Consider the following 18023-nt stretch of genomic DNA (forward strand, 5'->3'; position numbering starts at 1 on the left):
AGGCCTATACATTTCCCTAAAGCAAGTTTATCACAATGGTGTCAAAAACTTCATACATTATAAAAAAGAAATAAACCAATCTCTTCAAAATAACAGAATATTAAAACAACCCTATTGTTACCCCTTTTCATCGTGAGCACAACTTTCATAATGTAGCTATCTCCATCAGTACAATCAGAAGAATGATGGGAATTGGAGAGCACCCTGTTTCAGCAATGCTGTCAATAAGTAACTATGTTTTTTCTCGATAAACAGTGTAGAGTAATAAATATATTGTTTATCGGATAGAGAGAAAAACATTATCAGTTAAGAGCTTGCTTAATATGAAATATGTTATGACAGCTGAAAATCTAAATATATGCGAAATCTATATATGTATTTTACGGTTAAATTTAACTGAACAAGTAGGCCTAGTTGACAGGTTTTGTAATATTCACCATGATATTCACTCTAGTAAAGTCGTTTCGCGTTTTCAAAACGTATTATGGCCCATTGGTATATCCGTAGTCATCATTTCATTGGCGGGTAAGGAGCACGTTTCATTGGTTGCACAGCCATACTCTATCAGGAGATGTATGCAAATGAATATTGTTCCTGTACAAATAAGACTATAATAATGTAACATATCTCTATCGTTTATCTGTACGTTTGAAAGGAATCCATAAGAAGAGCTGGATTACGGAGTTAGTTGTCGTTTATCTAGTAAGTGCATGAAGTCTTACAATCAAGCTAATGTTGTGGAGCATCAGAGGAATAGCAGTCGCTCTTGTGAACTGTCATAACGGGCAGAAGTGCATGAAAAGTTTCAGTTTACTTTAGAATAATCTGCGTTTATCATAACTACTGTCTAGCAGCAGATGACAGCAGCTCTCTGTAAGACTGAGGCATCAGTAGTATTGATGTTGTCTGTACTAATAGACCTCTTTCCTTCCGCAGGGTTCAACAATGCCTGCTTTTCACCAGGTCGGGGAGAAACAGCTCCCAAATCCCATTCTATTCATGGCCTGGTCTCCTAAGAGGGATCTTATAGCCGTGGCTAACACTTCAGGAGAGGTTGGATATTTTATGGACATACACAGTGAAACCATACTGTTCATGGCTGGATTTCCCGACACTTTTTTAACACTACGTCATTTTTAAGTTATACCTTCCTTAGGTGTAACGTTACCTTAACGATAATATGTATTTCCCAAAACGATCTTAGTGAAGAATACTTTCAGTAAGTCATACTTTCGTAAGGTTGGTCTGGAACACTCTTAGCTATAACTTATCACTATTGACTGTTTATTCCATAGTGACCACCACTGTGCAAAAAGCTTCTTTATATGTCAGAGTCTATACCAGTGGTTCTTAAACCTGTCCTGGAGGACCACCAGCCCTGCACATTTTCTATATCTGACACCCATTTCAGATCTTGCAGTCTCTACTAATGAGCTCATGAGTTGAATCGGGTGTGTTAGATGCGGGAGACATACAAAATGTGCAGGGCTGGTGGTGCTCCAGGACAGGTTTGAGAACCACTGGTCTATACAAATATAATTCTGAAGTCGTAATATACATCCAGTGTTCAATTAGGCTAGTTGAATTTTTTATTTTATTTTTAATGCAAGGATTAAAATTTACATTAAATGAATGGTTGTTAGCTTTTAATTATATTCTCCAAAGGTACATCAGCTGGCAAACCATTAGACAGGAAAGACTTAGGAGCCTATTTAAAGGGAATGATTGTGGTGGGGAGTTTGTTCAAACAATGGCAGCGAGACAGCGAATAGTTGTGCTAAATCAAAGATGGCGCCGTCCACGAAGCCATTTAGTGTATGTGCACCATTTCATACATGAAAACTTTAGTCCCCTGGCTACCATGTCAAAAGCTGCTATTCAAGACAAACCCGAAAAGACAAATTCACTCTTTCTCTTTTCTCTGCTATAGTAGCTGGTGATTATGTTTTGCGTGGTGCGTCTTTATTGAGTAGGTCATCCAATAACAGAAATTAGTGATTTACACCAACCTTGTGAGTAAATTATATTATGATAATATAAATGGCATAGGCCTATACATGCCAGTTAGTGTGGAAGGTTGACTCATTATACGTTTGGGCATGAGAGGTTGTGGGTTTGCACAATCATTTCAAAATCATATAAAATATCCATGGTTGAATTTAGTTTGCAATTTGTATTATATTTGTAATATCTCACAAGTCCTGATAAATGCAGTTTCAACTATTTCTGAAGTGCTACTATTATAAAGAACACCGGTTTCTCACATAACGCAGTTAAACAGCCCCTGCATAGATGAATAATCGACTTTTCAGCCATTGATAAACCAAATCAGCACCACCACCTCGGACAGCACCTGCTAACGTCACACTTAAGAAAGTATACCTTAAGGGGTTTATTCACCCAAAAAATGAAATTGATGTCATTAATGACTCACCCTAATGTCTTTCCACACCCGTAAAACCTCCGTTCATCTTCACACACAGTTTAAGATATTTTATATTCAGTCTGAGAGCATATCCAAGTGTATGCCGACTATACTGTCCGTGTCCAGAAAGGGAATAAAAACATCATCAAAGTAGTCCATATGTGGCATCAGTTAGTTAGTTAGAATCTCTTGAAGCATCGAAAATACATTTTGGTCCAAAAATAATTCAACTTCTCTTCCGCGTTTGTTTTCAAACCTCAAATAAAGATTCAAACAGTCATGAATCAGCGTATTGATTATGTTTTTTTTATGATTATGACATTTTTTCTTTAGGTTTATACATCCAAAATTAAGAATGTGTTGTATTTATTATGTCACACTCACTATTTATGTAACAGTTTTAATGTTTTTTTTTCATTCATTAAAAAATATACTGATGGATTTAAGGAAGGGGTCCCTCATAAAAGGTTCATCATATTTGGGGGTCCTTGGCATCATAAAGTTTGAAAACCCCTGCATTAGACTATTGCACTATTCGGTTACAGTTTATTTTAAGGTGTTGTTGTTACAGCGTATACTTACGTACTGAGTAATATTAATAAACAACATGTACTTACTATAGGGTTAGGATAGGATTAGAGTTTGGTTTAGGGTTAGTTGCATGTCATTACTATGGTAAGTACATGTGGCATATGTAACAATGACACTGTAAAATAAAGTGTTTAGCAACTGTTCTGTCATTACAGCTTCTCTTGCATCGGCTGTCCAACTTTCAGCGGGTTTGGAGTTTACCGCCCAATGAGAACACAGGAAAAGAGATCACATCACTGGCCTGGAGACCTGATGGGAAAAGTAAACTCAAATAATATTTCACTTTTTTATTCAACTCATATTTGTCCCTTTGAATACAATAAACATTTACTAAAATAAAATAAAATTATATATATATATATATATCAAAAAAAAAGATTTATTAAAATAACTATTTGGACAAAAACAAATTAAAAACTGTAAGATATGATATTAAAATAACACTGGGACATATTACTTTCAGTTTTTGAAACCTTATGAAGTGTAATTTACTTTTACTATTTTGTTCATGAATACAACGTTCATATCAATTATTTATCTTAATGACATTTTTTCTTTATATGGCTACATAGTATTTTATATATATACACATATACAAATACACACACACACACACACACACACACATTTATATATATATAGTGTGTGTATATATATATATATATATATATATATATATATATATACACACACTATATATATAAATGTGTGTGTGTGTGTGTGTGTATTTGTATATGTGTATATATATAAAATACTATGTAGCCATATAAAAAAAAGTGTCATTAAGATGAATAATTGATATGAACGTTGTATTCATGAACAAAATAGTAAAATAAATGTGTGTAGGTGTGTGTGTGTGTGTGTGTATATATATATATATATATATATATATATATATATATATATATATATATATATATATATATATATATATATATATATATATATATATATATACACACACACACCTACACACATTTATTTTTCTATTAAATCCACATACAACATTATAAGACAAGTACAGTCTTGTTATTATTGCTCTTTTAACTAATATTTTTTACATAAATTATTTATATCTAACCTTTTATGGTGGGCTTTCAGAACAACACAATTCACTGTCAAAAAAGTGCTTCTGCTATTTCATTGCCAATTGGACAAATAAACTCGAACTTTAAAGCAATATTTAATGTCCTATTATGTGCAGTACATAGCAGAAAAAATAAATAAAAAAGACATGCCAGTCACATTTTGAAGTATATATATTGTTACCATTGTCATGTTATATGATTAGTAACACATCATTGTTGTCTGCAGTTCTGGCATTCAGTGTGGGAGACACAAAGCAGGTGGTTCTGTGTGATGCAGAGAAGGCAGAAATCCTCCACTTGTTCCCTGTGGATTATCCAGCGTCCTGCATGCACTGGATGGAGGTGCAGGATGACAGCAGGTGTGGGTTTTTTACATAGAGAGGATCCATTTTCTTTCTCTATTGATTGTTTGGTTCAATCCGTTTGCTTTTATTCTCTAGCACATTGTCCTCATTCAGCGAGTCTGAAGATGAGTCCAGTCGTTTTCTTCCAAAGTTACCCACTTTACCTAAGAGGTGAGATTCAGAGCTCCACACATTAAGGAAAGCTTTGGTTTGGGCTTAATGAGAAGTGCTTGGGTCACTCCTTTGTTTTTATATTTTTTAATTGTTTTATGGCCATTTTTTTCTTTTGTGGCGTGTTTTTGTTCAGCTACAGCACCACATCAAAGATATTTAGGTAAGAGGACATTTTATGTGCTTAATATGTGATTATTTGTTTTTTCTTTGTCATACTCTTTTTAATTGGTAATCCGCATGTGCTAATGTGCGTCCACTCTTTTTTGTTCTTATGTGTTATTTTGTCTCTTGCAGTGAAGAGAAATCAGATGAAGTCACAAACCTTTTAGGGGAAGTGAGGTCAGTGTTGTATGATTTTAACCTGAATGGTAAAGCTTGAGACTTTCTGATGTATTGTGATGTTTATTTGCAGACTTAATATCTTGGTGGTGGGAGGACCATCTGGATTTGTCGAGCTGTATGCGTACGGCCTGTATAAGATCGCCACGCTGAGTGGAGTAAGATATAAAACCTTAAACCTGCGTTTATTTTGACCTCACACATAGTACCTAGTATATTTTGGCACACATTTATTCATAAATCATCCTTACATAAAAACCATATTGAATGCATTTAGAAAGCTAAGTAACCTTGTGTATTTGTGTTACATTATTTTATGTCCGTTTCAGATCTCAGGGACGTGCCGCAGTCTTGGACTGTCTAGTGACCTCAAGTCCCTCTCTGTTATTACAGAGAAGAGATCTGCAGAAGACAAGCCTGAGATACATTACATTCAGGTAAAGACTGAACATGCAAAATCATGCAAACATGCAAAATCTCCTGGAGTTCCCCAAAGATGTCCATTAGTGCCTTAGTGACTACGTCACTCAGCTGTCAATCATAACGTCACAACCCCGTTTTTATAGCATCTACCAGTTAGCGTTTGGTTTAAGACGTGCTTTTATTGGGCAGTAAATAATGCCGCAAAATAAATACCAGTAAATTGATAACCGCAAACCGTAGTAAATTACCTTGTGTGATTGATTTAAATACTCTCCTCATAAATTTAAGGTCTGAAAGGGAAACTCCTACAAATGTATATACAATAAGATCAGCTGCAAAAACAAAAGCACTCATTTATCACTGCGTGTCTTTATTAAATCCTGACAGTAGTTTTTTAATGCCAGAAGAGGGTTTGCGCTGGCGCAGGCTGTTATTAAATCTGGCCCATAGCTGTGATGGTTAAGGTTAGGGTAAGGGCTAAGTATTGCATTATATCAAAGAATGTTCTAACTAAGTCATGTGTGTGTGTGTGTGTGTGTGTGTGTGTGTGTGTGTGTGTGTGTGTGTGTGTGTGTGTGTGTGTGTGTGTGTGTGTGTGTGTGTGTGTGTGTGTGTGTGTGTGTGTGTGTGTGTGTGTGTGTGTGTGTGTGTGTGTGTGTGTGTGTGTCTATACGTTTTAACAACACCACTTGAACTCCAGCAAATAGCCTCTTTGTAATTATATAAATACTTTATATGTGTATGTAACTGTTCTTTATTGAAGGTTGATGAGGCAGTAGTCAGATTGCAAGTAAACAAAGTTGCAAACAGGATGAGTCGCAGCTGAATGACAGCTGTCAGGTTACTTTGAAGGAAAAATATGAGAGTGATATCAGTGGATTGACTGTGTTGCAGCTGGACACTGGGCTGCTGTCTTCCTGTCTGCCGGAGTTAACCAAGATGGCACGCAAGTTTACTCACATTTCCACACTGCTACAGGTGAGTGTCTTCATGGGCGTCTTACTCAGAAGCACTTGTTATATTGTAACTCTATCTTTATTCATTCTCTCTCTGTCGTTTAGTATTTGCGTGTCTCGCTCACCTGTATGTGTGAAGCATGGGAGGACATTCTTATGCAGATGGACCTTCGCCTGACTAAGTTTGTCCAGGTTAGAGCCCATCACATGGCAGCCAGTCACAAACAATATAAAATATCTAATACACGATTAATTTAAATGTTTCATCCTTAAATAAATAAATAGTATATATATATATATATATATATATATATATATATATATATATATATATATATATATATATACATATACACACACAATACATGGTTTCATTGTTCATGTTTTTTTTGTTTTGTTTTTACAGGAAAAGAACACAAGCACTCAGGTTCAGGATGAGTTTCTGGAGCTACTGTTATGGGGTCATGCAAGGTACACACAATTCATAAATGAAAGTATTAATCACACCAGTTTTATCAACAGCACATATTGTTCTCATATCACTGTGGTTATAGTGGTGGCAAATTAAAATAAGATTTTATTTAAGTATCACAAGTTGTCTATAAAGGTGTTATTATTGTTGTTAATTAAAGTAAAGCTGAAATTTACATTTCAGATAAAACTTTATACAAAAAAATTGAAATGTTGCTTTACTGGAAAAAATCTAGTTTAAAAGTACTAAAATTACTAAAACTAAAAAAAATTATTAAACAAAATGAAATTAAAATTATATAGAAATGTATATGAAGATAATCAAAATTAAAACAAAAACTTAAAATTAAGTTTCATCATTCTGTTTGCATAATTATCTCCCATTGAGTAAAGCTTGTAAAATTATATTATAATATTTATATAAAATATAAAAATCAAAGCATTCTATATAAATGTATTAACCTATCCTAACATAATAGCACTATATAACATGTAATAACATTTTAGTGCTGTCAAACAGATTAACACAAAGAATTTTGCATGTTACAGTTTGTGTGTGTACTGTGTATAATTACTATGTGTATATAAAGACACACTCATTCATGTGCATGTATATTGAAGAAATATTTGCATGTATATACTGTATATAATTTATATTATATATAAATATAATTTGTATTATTAAATATATACATAATAATTATACACAGTACACACACATATTATGTTAACACAAATTTTTATTTTAGATGCGATTACTCAATTTGGCAGCACTAATATAATATATTTCGCATTTTTTATATTAAATATAATTCATATTTGAAAGCATGCAGGATTAAATCTTAAATCTACTCATGCATGTGTTTACTCTAAATGGCCAACAGGGGGCACCATATATGTATAAACTACACCATATGCACCATATAAACTACATTCAGAATAGGAAAATCGACATGTCCACTATAGGATATAATAGGAATAGTAACAAGTATCCAGGCATGAGATGTTTTGGGAATGTTAAAGGGATAGTTCACCCAAAAAAGAAAATTCTTTCATTAAATATGGAGAGATCAGAAAGCTCTCGGATTTCATTAAAAAATCTTAATCTGTGTTCCAAAGATGAATGAAAGTCTTATGGGTTTAGAACAACATGAGGGTGAGGAATTAATGACAGCATTTTTGGGTGAACTAACCCTTTAAGGTGTGGATGAACAAGAAAACGGCTGTGCATATGTCTGGTCTTGTTAATCTCAGCCTGGGATGGTAAATTTTTAGCATTCCTGATAATGTGTTGTCATTATATTTTTGAGTGTTCATAACCAATCCAGATGACAAATGATTGCTCTTGTAGAACTACATAAATCAAATTTCCTGTTTCTCTTTCAGCCCTGAACTTCAGGCTCTTCTCATGAATCAACTCACTGTCAAGGTAAATCTAAGGTTCACTCACTTCACTGCATTAGTTATCCTACTGCCATTAGTTGCCTAATTATGATCAACTGTATGCGTTTTTTGTTTGTTTACCGCCCAGGGCCTAAAGATGTTGGGTCAGTCCATTGATTCTTCATATTCCAGCATCCAGAAACTTGCTATCAGTCACTTGCAGAGGTACGTATCATTCACTAGGGCTTTAACCAGCACAAGAAAGGAAGTGTTACGCAGCGGCCTGTGCATTGAGTGTTTGCTGTGCACACAGTGGCTCTGAGGCGCTGCTGTATCATCTGAGCGAGCTCAAAGGAATGGCGCTCTGGAAGCAGAAGTTTCAACCTCTCGGCCTGGATCCTGCAGCCATTGAAGGTATAGACCTCATTTTACTATTATTCTCCAGTTTCAAAGATGAGGCTTAAATTAGTCCCAGACTAAAATGCATGTTGGAGCTGTTTAACTGAAAGCATTTTGCACTGACATATCTTATGTCCCTACCATAGTTTTGTCTCAAGATGCACACCAGTAATGTTTTTTTTCTAAGGCACTTTTATAAAAGTTTCTTAAATTACCTAATCTTGCCTTAATCTAAGCCCCGTCTGTGAAACCAGATCTATATGTATTTAAAAATATTTTCAGTTTTTGTTTTAATGTGAGTTTGCTTTAGTAATTTTCTTTTTTAATTTTGTATCATCTTTATTTAAATTTTCTATTTAATTTTTATTTATTTTCTTTTAAGTGTAGTAATTTTAGTACTTTTAACTTGTTTTATTTCCAGCAAGGCTAATCGTTAAAAAAATTGTTGTAGTTAACAATAATAACACTGTTATAGACATAAGTCGTGGTACTTAAATATAATCTTCTACAAATGATAATTATGTCTTTTTTGTAACAAAAAAAAGCAAGTAGAAATAAATGTTTATACATGCCCTTTTGTTGATGGTTTAGATGCTATCGTAGCTGTGGGCTCGTTTACCCTGAAGGCCAGTGAACTTTTACAGTAAGTTTAGTCTTATTCTGTCCTCTTCATCCTGGATATCTGTACTGTACATGTCTTTATTAAACTTCTCTTAACTGCTTGTCTTGATTCCAGAGTCATTGATAAGAGTATGAAGAACTTCAAAGCATTTTTCAGATGGCTGTATGTTGGTAAGCTGCATTTTTTTTTGTGAGCTTTAACTTTAGTTTCAATACTTAGTGTGCTGGATTTGTTTTCACTGAGCTTGTAGCGCTGCGTTATGGCATGTGAAGGCTTTATGAACTTGTATCAGCCTGTTTATCAGAAGTGCATTCATAATGCTTTAAAATGATGCCTCATTAGGCAGAGCGCTAGATTTTGGAACAGAGCCATAGTCTTTTTGAACGGTATTTTAACAGCTTTTGCTTTTCACAGCAATGCTTCGAATGTCAGACGATCACGTTCCTCCTGAGCTTAACAAGGTGAGATCTCAAATAATTTAAAAATCATTATATAAGTTACATTTTTATCATTACATTATGGAAAATAATTAACTTTATCACAATATGCACATTTTTTTAGAAGGACCTGTATATGTATATAATTTGTATTATATATTTAAATAATATTAAAATATAAATAATTATAAAAAAAATAATTTAAATAATTTAAAAATAAAATAATTTAATTTTGGGCGTGATTAATCTTTTTATATTTGTTTGTATGATTATTTATTTATTTTATTATATTTCTGTTATAAATGTAATTGTTATTAATGATTGTGTGTTTCAGATGACTCAGAAGGATCTGGCTTTTGTGGCTGACTTCCTGTCTGAGCATTTCAGTGCTGTGAGTGAGTGAAGAAACATAATTTTAACACTACACAAACATTTGGTGAAAGCTCACCTCATTTTCTGTTCCACATTTTAGAATGAGGAGCTGTTTGATCGGAAAGGGAAGTATTTCAACGTTGAGCGTGTCGGACAGGTAAGGACCCTCTTACACGGTCAGAAGGGAATTATTTTTTCTCATTTTATAACATGTGTGGTCTGTTGTTGTTTTACAGTACTTGAAGGATGAAGATGAAGACTTGGTATCTCCACCCAACATGGATGGCAACCAGTGGGTGACATTTGTAAAGCAGAGCACTCATTTAAAAGGTTAAATCACTACATCTTTATTAGACCACAAGACTGCTAATGTGAACTTTTTTTTGGGGGGGGGGAGTAAAATAGAATAAGAAATGTAATTATTTACTTGAATGTTTGATACTTTTTGTGTTACAGACAGTCCGCTGCTCTTCCCCACTTACCCACAGAAGTCTTTGCACTTTGTCAAAAGAATGATGGAGGGTTTCATTGATTTTTGCTTACAGAAACCAGCCGTGAGTCTCTAACACAGACACACACACACACACACACACACACACACACACACACACACACACACACACACACACACACACACAGCTCTTTATTATGGGCTGAGATTTTTTGAGTCAGTGTTTATGAGTTTCAGCCAACCAGAATAACAATAAAACACAAGCTATAATATGATGGCTTATTATATTTATAAACAAGAAAGATTCTTGACATATTATTACCTCCCCTCAAAAAATAATTATCTTTCACAAAATGGACGTACATCCCATCCTCTTCTCTTTTCCAGAGGATGCTGTAACTTTCCTTCTCACACACAAGCTCCATCCATTAACGGTCTCCAGCACATATATAACAGAGGCATTAACTACATTAACTGGGTTGTTTCACTCTTCCTGCTGACCATTATTTCCCTAATGCGTCTGACTCCTAATTGACCATATGTACGGAATGTTCTTAAGAACCTCCGCGATGATATAAGCCAGCTGAAAAACATTTGGTGAAATGTCACTTGTTGGTGTGTCGGTATCATCAATGTCCTGAGGTAGTTTTAAAAGCATCAATAGTGTAATACTTAATTATAATCAGAATATAGTCAGGACAAGCATTCATTTAATCATTCAAATGTAAAACAAAAAAAAAGACGTGTTCCTCCTCAGTAAAATTCAATTCGATCATCAGTTTTCACACTTTCATGTGGAAAAAAAAGTCACCACACTGTAAATTAAAGATTTATTGTGCTTGGGCTGCGCTGACTTTGTGAGTACGTCATACTTCACCGTGACAATTTATTTTTAAACCTAGTGATTTTATAATGTTTATTATTTATTAAAAATCGAAATATGTGGAATACATATTACTGGAAATGGCTAATATGAGCCAATAAATTCTCATATGTTGCCATTTCCTGGTTATAGTGGTAATTCATGTCTTTTTTATTTTTAAATAAAAGTGTTTTCTATTGAATGCTGTATTTCCTACATCTTGAAACATTCGGTTTTACAAATACGGACAATCTCAGAAGGATGAACAAATAATGTTTTTGGCTATCAAAATTTTAAGTGCTGGAAAAATGTTGCATGTGTTGTGTTTCTTATTCCAACGTTCCTATTAGCTTTGTCTTTATTGTAATCAATATAACTCTTTTTTTTGATAAATTAGATAAGTGTGATAACTGCATTAAAATATAAACATTAAATTAAAAGATATGGTATGGTCAATTATATGTCTGTGTGTGTTTTTCAGGAGGTCATCGGGCATTCAGTAAAACAAGCTGTGTGTTTACGCTTGTACACTGTTCCTGAGAGGTAATCCATGGTCTGGATTCAGACAAAAATTAAATACTTAAATTGTTTAATAGCGAATTGTGAACCTGCTCTTGTGGTTTAAAAACTGCTAATGATTTGACAGGAAGTAACACATTGTTTGATTTTGATTGCAAAATTTGTTTTGCTGTTGGAATGATGATGATTTCTTTTTTGATAGCTCAGAAAACACACCAAGGCTGTTTGAGCTGCCTTCACTGTAAGTGGACTTCTTGTATCCCTGTAATTTATAATGGCAAATTCTGAGGTTACAGTGTCTGTCAATATTGTAGGGTTCATAAAGCAATTACAGTCTGCACTCTGCAGTCAAAGCTTTTTCTAAACATGATGATGATGATGATGATGATGATGAGTATAAGAGTGTGTTTTAACACAGGTGGAATGATAAGAAGGCTGGTATGCATTGTGTAGTCTTCTGCATGCCAGAGATCTCACCCTCTAAAATCTATATTCTGAGGAGAGCAACAGACCCTAACAGGTACACACACCTCTTGTTATATTCTCTGTTTTTGACCACAAAGAAAATATGTTCATTACCAGTTAAAAGATTGGGGTCAGTAATAAAAAAATTAAAAGTTTAAAAATTTAAAAAGTCATTAAGGATGCATATAATTGATAGAAAGAGACCGCAGATAAATGTATAATGTTACAAAAAATGTATATTTCAAATAAATGCTTTTCTTTTGAAGTGTATCACAATTTTCACAAAAATATTAAGCAGCACAACTGTTTTCAACATTGATGCTAATAAGAAACGTTTCTTGAGCATCAAATCATCAGATTATAATGATTTCTGAAGGATCATGTGACGCTGAAGACTGGAGAAATTATGCTGAAAATTCACCCTTTCCATCACAGGAATAAATTACATTTTAAAATATATCAAACTATAAAAGAGTTATTTACAATTGTAATATTTCACAATATTATTGTTTTTACTGTTACAAATAAATACAGCTTTAATGAGCATAAGAGACTTCTTTCAAAAGTATTTAAAAAACATCTTACTGACCTCAAACTTGAACAGTAGTGTATATAGTATCTAAAAAAGAAATCATTCAGTGAATCAGTCGTTTTAAAATTCCAATTATAATTGTCATGAATCGATCTAGAATCTTTTGAAAAAAGAATCGAATAGCATCAATGTGTGTGTGTGTGTGTGTGTGTGTGTGTGTGTGTGTGTGTGTGTGTGTGTGTGTGTGTGTGTGTGTGTGTGAATAAGGTCTGTCCCTAATGGTCTGGTGGCCCTGAACCTCAGCACTCCTCTCAATTCTAGTATAGATGATGAAACGCCTGCACCGACTTCTAGGTGAGTTCGTCTGTGGAAATACCATATTATGAAAATATTGCCTTTATTGATTCTTTGTATGTGTGAAATGTGAATGACTGAATAAAATTGTGTTTATTAGTGGCTCGTACAGTTGCCTTGATGCCCGCTTTTATGATGACGAGACACTGACAGTGGTATTGCGAAGTGTGGAAGATGACGAGAATAAGATGCGCATCATTGCTCAGCTTCCTCTAAACTCTGCTATGAGCTGGGATGAAGAGTTCACCTGGGACCTTAGGCTCAGGTATAGCACACTTGTTGATTTCCACCAATCCATTTTTTATTTTATTCTTTCTTAAAGTGCCCAGTTATGTTTTTTCAAATATTCTCTTTTATGCAGTGTGAATGTAAGTGTTCTGCAAAGTTGTAAAGTCGAAAGTGCACAATAAAAGTTTTATATTTTGTACGTTTCCGGCTAACTCACGTTATTACTGTCTTACTGAAATACTTCTGCTCATCAGCTGAGGGCCACTATTACCTAAAATGGTGTCTGTGAATGCCGATTGTCTGTTGTTCTCACTATTGTAATGAGAGGATGGAGCAAGATTTGTTTTTTAAACTTTAATGTTGCATCAGTCATTCACGTTAGTGCTGGTCTAACATATGCACTGTTAATGATACAGTTCCCACACGTGCACGGCAATATAAATACACACACAGGTTTGTTGATGGACACGCTCTTGATAATGCTGATGGTGAGGAATTACAGCTGCAACATCTCATAATGAACCCCAAAATGGTTAGCGTATCACTGAGAAACTCCTGCTCAAGTTGTCCTTGTGATGGAGGTTCAGGTTGAATAACTAGTTCTTCAATGTTTGATGAGGATTGAGGAAGCCTCCAGAGCTGGAGTTCAGTTATGGTGATTGTAATACAGTTAGGCTTAGCTTGTCTCACCTGTATTGAATGTCCTGATTTAGCACTCTTTTGATGTGTCGTCTTTGTTGTGGTGTTTTAGGCTGGAGCAGCAGACTGAAGGGATCCCAGTACAGGTTCTGGCCTGGGGGAACCAGAGCAGAGAGATGGACAACATCAAGGCTCAGTTTGTGGCAGTTAACGGGATCCGCAAAGTGGCCTGCGTGGTAAGACCCTACAATTTAGGAAAACTGTTTATACTGAAAACTTATCCGACTAATGGAAGAGAGAAGTGAAAACTGATGTATAAAGGTTAGTAAATACAACAAATAGTGTTTCAGCATCTGGGTTGCCAGATCTACTCTAGTTACCACAGCTGCAGATCTACAAACGTTCCTGCAGCCGATCTGGCAACCTCGAGTCAGGGGGAGGGAGAGAGGGGATAGTGATTGCAGTACCAGTTTTGGCCACAATCTTACTACACCCTTTAAATTTCAATAATTTAATTTTTTGTGAATAATTTATAATATAATTGTTCTCTTTCATCAGCTCAGTGCCAATCTGAGACACGTACGTGTGTTTGAAATGGACGCAGAGGAGGAAGAGGAGGAGGAAGAGCGTGCTGATGAGGTGCAGGAAATGAGCTCGGACCAGGACAGACTTGAGGACTCAATGACTACTCAGAGTGACGCTGGGGAAGGTGGAGATGAAGGAGCGACAGGGGCTGAGGATGCGCAGGGGACAGGTCAAGGGTCAGGAGACATTCTGGATGACACTGCGGGATCAGATACACTTTGAACTCTTGTTGCCTTGAGATCAAACACATTCTCCACAACTTAAAAAGTATTTTGTGACAAAGATGAGCTGATAAATATTTCACGTTCTCATTTGTAAATAAATGGATTTTCTGTTAAAAACCTTGGGTTTGGATCAATCAAAAGGTACTGTATTGTAGAAACGCATTATTTACCCTCAATGCCATGAAAGCACTGCGGATGTCAGTCAGTTTCCCACACTCTTAAACTACTTAAATATTTGTATGCAAAATATGCATATTTTGTAGTAAATGTGAAATAGTATGTTCTTTCTATATGTAATCAAAAGCTTCAAATCAATAGTGTAATACAGTATCTCTCTATTACGTCTTGTACTTATAAAAACATCTTACTTCCATAACACTTCCTCTATTTGCCTACTAATATGACTAGAGTAAGGTCATGTAGATAGGAGTCTAAATTGGTGGCCCCTGGGTCTGCTAAGATTGAAAACCTCTGCTCAAGGACAGTAACAATCTCTTAGCATTTCTGCCTTGCTCACCTGGAACTAAAATGACTGAAGAGTTCAGTCGAGGCCAAGACTCATGAGTAGGACGGCGTGAACATTTTAAGGTTGTAATCCAGATTTATCCCTCTGTACAAGAAGATAAATCCTGAGGTGCCTCCAGCGGCCCTTCTGGCTGACACCATTCGTTCTGTGTTAGACTGATGGGCTGTGAGGGAATATTAAAGTTTTCTTCCTAAAAACAATGAGAAGATTTCTTTCAGAGATGGTTATGATGTAAATGGCTGGCTTATCCATTAAGCATCAATACATTTCATTTAAAAAGTGAGACCATATCATAGAACAAAAATCGAAACACATATTTTCAGCATGTGTCAAAAACAGCCCATGCAAATTTTAAATGCAAACTTTCAACATGCAAAGATTTAGTTATTTAACATATATTTTATTGCGTTTTTCAGGTGCTTTGTTCAACCTAAACAAAGGTAAAAGTATCTACAATATTTTTTAAATAAATAATTAAAATAATTCCTTTTATTTATATATATATATATATATATATATATATATATATATATATATATATATATATATATATATATATATATATATATATATATATATACATACATACACATACACACACAATTCTTTATTGTAGTTATTTATATGTATTTATTCCTGTAATGTATTTTTTTATTTAAAAATAATAGTTGTATAAGTAGTTATGAGTAGTTATGATTAATTTACATGATCTAGAAATCCCACTTTTAAAAGTAGGCCACTTCAAATACCCAGGACTATTGGTTCTTCAAAGAAAACAAACAGTTGTTGAGGTTATTTCTTGGATTTAATACAGTTTATTATTAAAATATGATTTTAGTAGTTTTAAAAATGTCTTTAGTTCCAAAGACTGTTGACTTATAATGAGACATCCCTTCACCGGGTAAACATGATAATATTTGTGTCCAAATAAAATGTTTACACTTATCAGTTGCTATTACAATGTAGCCATACATTTGCATGCAAAAATATACTTTGTGCAATTTTAAAGAGGAAATGTAATTGAGTAAGAGTACTGTTTCAGTAGTTCCCAGGTAAAGTACAAAAGCCCCGCAATAATAAGTTAAGTACAGCACTAAAGTACACGGAGTCGAGTGTGCATTTACCGAGAGGGTTATCAGAGTTAAAGTGTGCGCGTGCCGGGTTCCAGGGAAGGGTCGCTCCCAAAACGTGCTCGTCCCCGCTGAGACACGTGATGACGTCTCACCTATAGCTTCTCAAAGATTTCCCAGTTAGCGACTGGCGGACAGTAAAGATGGCGACGGCGCTTACAGTGTGTATGAGTGCCCGGAGAAGATGACGACGATAAGATTAGTAACTTTTGAGCCGCGGCGTTGACAGTGCTCATTTTAAAGTCCTTGCGACAGAGGCTCGCGAACTTGCTGACTTTTGCGGTAGTTGAACAAACCTAACGGACACACCTGGCGCAAGCCGCGAGGACATATCGTTGCTTTTGATATGGAGGATATCAACTCAAACATAAACGCGGATTTGGAGGTGCGGAAGCTCCAAGACTTAGTGAAGAAACTCGAACAGCAGAACGAACAGCTTCGGAGCCGATCCAGTGTGCTCTCTTCCTCTTCTTCCGGCGGATTTTCGGGGAACACCAGACCCGTGAGCGCCGGGTATGATTCCACGGGAGCGGCGGCGGGGCTCGCCGGGTTTACTGGGGTGGGGTTCGGCGGATCGAGGGGTTTCAGTGGGGTTTTGGAAAACTCTCGACTGAGCCCCAGGCGATCATATCACGGCAGCAGTTACGGAGGGGGGTATGACAGTGACAACGATTCGCTGGATTATCTTGAGGACGGAGAAACTTCAGTGCTGGACGAGGTGGAGATCCTCGATTTGGAGGACATGGATTGCCTGAACGAGGAGGAGGACAGCTGGTGAGTAAGCTGCTTGGATGAGGTGTTAACCCCGATCAGAGGAATAACCTCACACACACTCTTCATGTGTTTGACAGGTGCGCGCAGCTCTCTCTGTGTGTGTGTATGTGCGTGCAGACGCCACAGAGAATGACGCGCATTTGGAGGAATGCGCTTGATGCATTGTCTCTTTGCTCAAGGGCTGGGGATAGTTTATCCAATGCTTTGACTGCAATACGACTGTCATCTGATGATTAGTGTCTTATGCCTGAGAATTTAGGAGCAACAGTTTGCTGACTGCATGTTTTCAGTTAGGACCACGGCCTGTCTTGCAGTTGCTTCAGTCCTTTTCATTTGCCCTTCAGTTTATTTTAGCACCAAGTTGTGCTTTATAAATCTGCTTAATGACAGCCATGCGTCAATGATGTCATTAGAATCACACACACACAAATGAAGCATTTGCATAAAGATGTCCTTCTGATAAGGCCTCAGATATGCTCTAGTTAGATGTACATATGATTTTCTGCATTGTATATATTAGGCTACTCATGTGTATTATGTAACATAAACAATATTTTTTTAAAGAAATAAGCTAAAAAGTAATAGTGCTTTTGAGAAATGTAAAATCGCACGAGAAAACAATAATATTCTATATGCAGGTCATACAATTGACAGTTATAACATAATGTTATGATTTATTTAGGACTTTCAGACTGCTAAAGCAAACACAC

General features: G+C 35.5%; 2 protein-coding genes and 1 long non-coding RNA gene across 6 annotated transcripts in view; 2 read left to right on the top strand and 1 right to left on the bottom strand.

Moving 5' to 3' along the window:
* The first annotated feature begins 535 nt into the window (after positions 1–535).
* On the top strand, positions 536–15110 carry anapc4 (anaphase promoting complex subunit 4). Its single transcript, XM_067416917.1, has 29 exons — positions 536–702; positions 937–1053; positions 3172–3277; positions 4331–4463; positions 4545–4619; positions 4756–4782; positions 4917–4961; positions 5035–5119; positions 5291–5398; positions 6279–6362; positions 6446–6532; positions 6747–6811; positions 8198–8240; positions 8343–8419; positions 8508–8608; positions 9185–9236; positions 9330–9385; positions 9630–9676; positions 9987–10043; positions 10125–10181; positions 10261–10354; positions 10481–10578; positions 11819–11880; positions 12059–12097; positions 12275–12376; positions 13121–13207; positions 13308–13472; positions 14187–14310; positions 14633–15110. The coding sequence occupies exons 2-29, from the start codon at positions 946–948 to the stop codon at positions 14879–14881; spliced, it is 2433 nt and encodes an 810-aa protein (XP_067273018.1). The 5' UTR covers positions 536–702; positions 937–945; the 3' UTR covers positions 14882–15110.
* LOC137041011 (uncharacterized) lies at positions 13510–16663 on the bottom strand. Its single transcript, XR_010898015.1, has 3 exons — positions 16534–16663; positions 15401–15599; positions 13510–14228 (listed from the first exon to the last, which is right to left on the bottom strand). It is a non-coding gene; the product is annotated as an uncharacterized lncRNA (long non-coding RNA).
* slain2 (SLAIN motif family, member 2) overlaps positions 16657–18023 on the top strand; it is a 28952-nt gene continuing 27585 nt past the window's right edge. For 3 of the 4 annotated variants that reach the window (XM_067416919.1, XM_067416921.1, XM_067416922.1), the window contains exon 1: positions 16658–17313. In XM_067416919.1, coding sequence (XP_067273020.1) covers positions 16886–17313 — 428 coding nt within the window. In that variant the 5' untranslated portion in view covers positions 16658–16885. Of the gene's footprint in view, positions 17314–18023 lie in introns of all 4 variants that reach the window. The other variant, XM_067416918.1, reaches the window with a different exon arrangement.

This window comes from Pseudorasbora parva, chromosome 15, assembly GCF_024679245.1.
Source record: "Pseudorasbora parva isolate DD20220531a chromosome 15, ASM2467924v1, whole genome shotgun sequence".
In the NCBI taxonomy this organism is placed as follows: Eukaryota; Metazoa; Chordata; class Actinopteri; order Cypriniformes; family Gobionidae; genus Pseudorasbora; species Pseudorasbora parva.

Excerpts from the sequence above, each read along its gene's own strand:
- anapc4 (XM_067416917.1), top strand. The coding sequence starts at position 946 with ATGCCTGCTTTTCACCAGGTCGGGGAGAAACAGCTCCCAAATCCCATT. Across the intron at positions 6,363-6,445 it reads ACATTTCCACACTGCTACAG|TATTTGCGTGTCTCGCTCAC; the intron begins GTGAGTGTCTTC and ends TCTGTCGTTTAG. Across the intron at positions 10,355-10,480 it reads GCAGAGCACTCATTTAAAAG|ACAGTCCGCTGCTCTTCCCC; the intron begins GTTAAATCACTA and ends TTTGTGTTACAG.